The sequence below is a fragment of the Echinops telfairi genome, unplaced genomic scaffold (assembly GCF_000313985.2).
Source record: "Echinops telfairi isolate 266 unplaced genomic scaffold, ASM31398v2 ScPeMD7_7400;HRSCAF=8409, whole genome shotgun sequence".
NCBI lineage: Eukaryota > Metazoa > Chordata > Mammalia > Afrosoricida > Tenrecidae > Echinops > Echinops telfairi.
The window spans coordinates 36,544,285-36,551,119 of NW_022111300.1; the positions used below are offsets into that span (position 1 = coordinate 36,544,285).

Below are 6,835 nucleotides of genomic sequence, written 5' to 3' on the forward strand. Positions count from 1 at the left end.
ATCCCTTCGACACCTCGTGGTTGCATAGGCTGGTGTGCTTCTTCCATGTGGGCTTTGTTGCTTCTGAGCTTGATGGCTGCTTGAATACCTTCAAGCCTTTAAGACCCCAGACGCTATACTTTTTGATAGCCGACCACTGCCCGTTCTTAGCACTGAGCTTCACCGTGTCCTGTGATTGGGTGGGGCGCACGTGCCCTGACCCGGGCTCTCTAGTCAAGGACTTCTGCTTCTCTGGAATAACCAGACAAGCCGTGGGAGGCCAAGGGCCTTCTCCCAGACGTCGCTCCGCTGGTCTTCAGGCTCCCAGTACTCCCACTGAAGGGAGGAGTTCGAACACGTGGTACTGAACCCTGCCCCCTCTCTGCAGGCTAGGGGAGCCCAATTCCATTCACCAGCCCTCAGACAGGTGACTCAGCTGACACCTTCCCCCCCTCCCGTGGGACTTAGATCAGGAGACAGTGAGAGTGGAGATGTGAATGTCATGTGGATGGTGCATCACTTGCGTCTGCTGCTTTAGTTCTGAAGGGGCAGCCCTGGGGGGACGGGACGGCAGCTGATCACCTACCTGGTGGTAGATCCTCCGCACGAACATGCCCCTGGTGCAGGCCTGGAGGACAACAGCAGCCCTGCGGACCCTCTGGTAGGCCCGGCGGGCCCTGAGCATCCGGTACTGCTTCTGTAGCACGATAGCCGCCCAGGTCTGCCGCAGGTAGTGGGCCAACCTGTGGGGAGGCACCCGAGGGGTCAGCACAGCCTCACAGAATGCAGGTCCCCTCTGCCCCCCACCAGGTATCTCTTACCCCTTCCTGATTCTAGCAATGTCCGAGCACGGGCCCGCAGAAAGCACCATGCTGCCTCTGAATTGTCCTGGGTCTGTGCACAGAGTCACACGCATTCTAGGCATAACCCGGACCTCCTCCTGCCCCTCTTGTCCCTCTCGGAAACCCGGGCTGTCCTGAAGTGTCAGCATCAGCACTTCCCACCCAGGTGCCTGTCTGTCCTTCTTCCCCTCCCTGGGGACGTCAAGGGTAGTGCCTCCCCGCTGAGTGTCACCTCCACCTAGTCCAGGGTCTAGCGCAGCGAGTGATTGTCCACTAGCTGCTGAAGGGCAAGTGCTCAGGTCCACACAGACCCCTCCCACCTTCTCCTTCCTGCCAGGGCCCACTGTGGGTGGAGGGCTGATGAGGAGGCTTCCAAAAGATGTGGGGAAATGCCCCATTCTTTTCATTCCATTTCCCTATGAATCTTCTCCTCCCCTCTGTTCCATTCCTGCGTGCCCCACTCCCCTCCCCTCAAGCAAAGCAGAGAGTCAGCCTGGCACTCAATACCCTTTGATATTCTATGACCACCTGGCTCCTAGTGCCTGCTCAGGCAGACACGCAGGGCATTGCAAGTTAGGAGCCAGGTGCTATTGAGCTAACCCCGTGCGCGGCAGAGCAGAGCAGCGCCCCCCAGGGCTCTCAAGAGTTGATGGCTTCCTAGTAGGACGGCCAGGCCTTTCTTCTGAGGCTCCTCTGGTAGACTCAAAAGCCCCATCTTTCTGTTGGCAGCTCCCTCCCTCATTGCTCACACCCAACCTGGGCGGGGGCTTCAGAAGACAGAAGGATGCCCAAGAGCCCTCTTTGCAGCCCGCCCGCTTGCCGAGGGGCCTTTGTCCCTATAGCTCTCCTCCGGGATTTTCCTGCAGGTGAGGTGGGTCCTGAAGGCACTGGCAACACACACTCCCTGGACGGAGATGGCACCCTCGTCACCTCACTGCCCAGAGCCTCCTCGGAGCCCTGCGTCAGGGACACCTGGTGATGGTCACTGGTTGACATAGAAGGCCGGGCATGAGCTTTGGGCTCGATGACCCACCCTCCTCTCATTGCTGTGGACTTTGTCCTGAGCTGCGGTGCTGGAGGTGGAGATGAGTGACAGCCAAGCTCTGTGGCTGTGTCCACACATGCAGGCATGCAGGAAGATCTCTGGGTTGCCAGCTCTGGGCATGCACCCCGGAACCCTCGGTTCCCTAGAGTTAAGCGGAGGAGGCTGAGCTGCCGATGTCACCTTTCCTGGTGCTGACTAACGCTTCTCCGAGCCATTCCCTGTTGGGAGAATATCCCGGGTTTCAACTGGGGCTTGGCCCCGAATCTGCAGGCTTGGGTGGGAGCTTGGAGAATGGTCTTCTGAGAGACTGGGGCCTCCATCCATAGCTCAGACAGTACACCCAGTGACCTCAGGGAGACACGGAGGGCTCAGACAAGCTGCTGCTGCTGCTGCTGCTGCAGCTACAGCACAGTGTTGGGCTGGGGCCTGGTTGCCATGGCCCCTCTGCCCCGAGGGAGGGAGCTGCCGGTGTTTAGACACTTCTCTCTCTGGATGGCCAGGGTTCAGCCCCAGGGAGCTTCAGGTATTTAAACACCTCTCTCTCTGGACGGCCAGGTTCAGCGACTCCCAGGGGGCTCTCCCAGGCCTTCCCAGCCCAGGGTTGTGGAACTGGGGCTGCGGGCATGCAAAGAACGGATGGGCTGCTGCAAAACCATTCTTTCTGCCCCCGACTAGGGCTGGTGAGATGAACCAGGAGACCTGAGACCAGACCTGCTCCCCGAGGTGAGAGGCTGAAAGCTGGGGTGCAGATGGGCCTTACAGGAACCATTCCAGTGAGCGGTGAGGAGAGATACCAGCCGGCCTCCCCAATATCCCCTCTATTGCCCCAGGCATGCACGGATGGGGGGCTGTGGTGGGGTGGGGGTGGGGGCTCACCTGCGGGCCAGGAATCCTCGGCAGTACCTCTGCAGGGTCAGGGTAGCCCTCTTCAGCCTGCGGTACTTCACCTTCTGCAGCCAGCCTCGGACCGTCTTTTGAATCATGATGGTGGCTGCCCGGAACCGGTCGGCCCGCAGCTTCTCCAGGTATGCCACCTGGCCTGCTCGGAAGAAGATCTTGGTACGGCCGAATTGGAACTTGTCGGGATCCTTTACAAGGTGGGAGGAGAGCTGGTTGGTGGTCCGCGGAACAGCGAGGGTGCATTGATTTATCCCATGCCTTCCACCACCCCAGCTCGTCACCGGAAGCCACACACAAGCCCCTCCTCTTTAGGTGCCTACACACGCAGCAGACACCATGCCCCTACTCTGTGCCAGGCGCGCTGAGTCAGTGGTGAGCAAGATGCTTGCCCGCAGAGAGCTGGCACCATGGTCAACGGGGACAGGCAAGCCAACGGAAACACAGAGCAGGTCTGTGCCGCTTTGGGTCCATGACACTGTGGAATAGGATGCTGTGGGAGTTGGATGTTGTGCAAATGCTGTTTCCTGTGCTTGTTTGCTTTTTAAAACACCGTATTACGGATTTGGCAAATGCTAACCCAAACCCACTGCTCTTGGGTCAAGTCTGATTCACACCGACCCTGAAGGACCAAGTACAGTTGGGCCCTGAGGTTTCAAAAGCTGTACCTCTTTACAAAAGCAAGCAACCTGACCTTCCACCCTCAGAGGGACTGGTGAGTTTGAACCGCCATCCCTGCACTGAGCAGCTCATTGTGCAAGCCACGACACCATCAGGGCTCCTTACGTTTGGCACACGGACCCGCCTAGGTTGTGGCTGATGGCATTCGCCGGTTATCTGAGCCCATGTTGCTGAATCACCTTTGCACTGCTGCCTGCACATCGACAGTGGCCTTTGCCTCTTGCTGCCATCCTCACGAGCAGTGTGGCTGCTGCGCCTGGGGACCATGAAGCACCTTACAGTGCCGAGGCTAGAAGCCTGTTCCCAGGAGGGGTGGGAACCGGAGGGTGCCCTTCCCAGCCAACATGTGGCTCTGTGCAGTCTGTGTCTCCCCGCGCAGTCCCCGGAGCACCAGGGTCCAGGAGGCGGCCTACGGCAAAGGGGGCCATAACAAGCTGCAAGCTCTCGTGTAGGTTGTCAAGCACTGCCCATCAGTGCCCCGGGAAGATGACTATCCTGCACTGCGACATTCAGCAGGCTGCGTCGGCAGGCACTGCGGCTTAGACTGTGGGACCAGGGGCAACTCACAGCGGCTGCCTCTGCCAAGTGGGGGCAATACTCGCGTCTACCTCGTGAGAGTTCAATGGGAGGAGGTGCTGATGCAGTAAGAAAAGTGCCCAACTGCCCGTAAGGAATGCTCGGAAACCGAGAGCCATGCTGGGCAGGGGTCAAGTCAGGGCAGGCTCATGTCCCCTTACATTCACCACAGGGAGTGACAGTTGGGATGCATGCTGGGGACGCAATCACAGGAGGACCCCCGATGCTTAGGTGTCCACAACTGGTGAGCTGCCCAGGAACCCATGACCAAAATTCAAGGGGACCTGCACCCTCATTGGGGGACAGAAGTAGAGAACTGTTGGCCCCTGGAAGACTCAGTGAGCACCTCCACCGGGAGGCCAGGCTTCCAGACCAGAAAACGTCTTTGAGCATGTTGGCAGGAGCTGGGTAGAGGCTGGCCAGGCTGGCAACAAGGGGAAGTCCTTTCAGGCAGGGGTCATTTCAGCATGGATTCTTAAGAGTTTGCTTAGAGGCAATTCCATCCCTCCCTTCCTCCCTCCCTCCTTCCCTTCCCTCCCTCCCTTCCTTTCTTGCATCCATCCATCTATCCCACAAACTTTCAGTGGGTTCCTTCTGTGTACCAGGGCCTGTGCCCATCACTGAGGGGGAGGGGCCCGGGCAAAGCCATGGCCTCTGTAGTCTGGCTGGGGCTGGGGGCCATGAGGACTGCTTCTTTGGACCTCAGGGCAGCACGTGCTCTGGGCGGCTCTGGCACCCACACGGAGGGGGAGGCAAGAGCTGAATGAGAGAAAGCTGAGGGCAGAGTGGGCACGGGAGCTGGGCACTGAGCAGCTGGTGGGCACAGAAGAGGCAGCTATGCCAGGCACGGCCCAGAGGTCCGAGTGGGTCGAAGGGTGCCCCGGGCAGAGGTGCCTGGTGGTGTCCGCTGTAGGGATTGTGTATGAGCAGAAGCTGATGTGGCCTAACCAGGGTGCCCTCCCGCGTACTCCCCATTCAGAAAGCAGAGGTTTTGCTGGTGACGTCGAAGAAATCCAGGGTCGGTGGGAGGAAATGGATCTCTGGCCCCGGACGAGGGGTGACGGCCGTGTGGCACAGTGGTCTCCCTGCCAGCCATGACTACATGTCTGTGGCGAGGCTCAGTTTCCAGCCTTTGTGCAACAGCGGCCAGCTGACCTTCATCATGGGCTCCCTCGCCCTTGAAAGATGAGATGTCCAAATGTAGACACTGGTCGATCAGCCCCCAGAAAACCTCATTAAGTACAGTCCAGCCAGCGGCAGCCCTCACTGTGCCAGACTGCCACCGTCCCCTCCCTCCCTACTGCGGGGGAGGGCAAAAGGACTCTTCTTTCTCAAAGGCAGCCTTTCAAAGGCCACATGTTTAGGAGCACCCTGGGCCTCCCTGCCTCCAGCTAAGGGCCGAGAGACCAAGACGAGGCCCGGAAGACAACTGTGCCACTGACCAAAGACACAGAGCCTCACCCCTCAAATCGCGAGCGCGTGCTGACAAGCTGCTCCAGAGGACAGACTGACAGACGCCTGGTGACCCACACTTGACATTTTTGATAAGAATTCTTACTGCTTTCTTAAAGGGCATTTTGCAAACACATGGCAGCAGGCAACTTTTGTCTCGAGAACATTAATGACTGAGCTCCTCAGTTATCTCTGCAGGAATCCCTGCCCAGAGGGGGCAGGTGTGCGGCACAGAGGGGTAGGTGCTCACCTGCTAACGGAGAACTAGGTGGTCGGAAGCACCCAGAGGTGCCTGGGAGACGGGTCTGGCACTGGCGGTCGGCAGTGGAAGCCCCACCAGGCCGTTCTGTTTTGCACTGAGGGCTGCCCTGCGTCTGAGTGGACTCCAGGGCCACTGGGTTCTTGGTTTGGATTGAGAACACGAGGCAAGAGGGGGAATTACACTCGGCTATCCTATGGCATAGTGGTTACGCGTGAGGCTGCAAATGGCAAGGTTAGCAGTTTGAGACTACCACGAGGCTTTCCACTGCCGTGGAAAGGTTCAGTCTGGGAAACACCCAAGGGCGGTTTTACCCCATCCTGTAGGGTTGCCGTGAGTCACAACAGACTCTGGCAGTGAGGGATAATATTTAGGAGCCCTGGTGGTGCAGTGGTTAAGTGCTCGCAGTGAATTGACAGGTGGGCGGTTCAAACCCACCCCTACCCCCTACTCCACAGGGGCAAGATGTGGTAGTCTGCTTCTTTGAAGATTGACAGGCTTGGAAACCCACAGGGGCAGATCCACTCTGCCCTCTAGGGTCACCATGAGCCAGACTCGACTTAATGGCAAGGAGCTTTGGGTAATGGCTCTGCACCCCACCCCCAGTGCTCCGAGGAGCATTGAAATGCTCCAAAGTTGGGTCCAGCACAAAAGGTCCCCACGGCTCTGTTTTATTTTTCTATACCCCTCGTCGCAACTGTCAAGTGACGTCAGGTCACTGAACCAAGGAATCGGTTTTCCTCTTTGAAACGGTTCTCAGGGTGAGGGGCTGTGATAAGGATAAGCTGCAAGATGTACAGCTGCTGTCCCCTCTGCTGATGCCCAGTGTGTACCCAGGTGCTCTTAATCAGAGCCCCGCAGGGTGCTGAGCTATGGCGCTCCCGGCCTTGGTTAAAAGCCAGGGGCGGCCTCTCCATGAGCCTCAGCGAGCTGCACAGTTTCACGTCCTGCCTATGGGCCGGCCCACGAGGAGGCCAGATGGTGTGTCCATGACGCAGGTGAAGGGTCTGTACTCCTGCACTCCGGTAAGTGTTGGGCCTGCTCGATGCAGGCTGGCAGTTCAAACCCACCCACTCTTCTGTAGGAGAAAGACGAGGCTGTCCG

The 6,835-nt window shown here is 58.5% G+C and overlaps 1 protein-coding gene across 1 annotated transcript in view; it reads right to left on the minus strand.

The window, feature by feature from the left end:
* Positions 1–6,835, minus strand: part of MYO5B (myosin VB) — a 168,043-nt gene that overhangs the window by 61,875 nt on the left and 99,333 nt on the right. Inside the window, 2 exon segments of the mRNA XM_045296048.1 lie at positions 566–722; positions 2,743–2,975. Of these exon segments, the coding sequence (XP_045151983.1) occupies positions 566–722; positions 2,743–2,975 (390 nt within the window).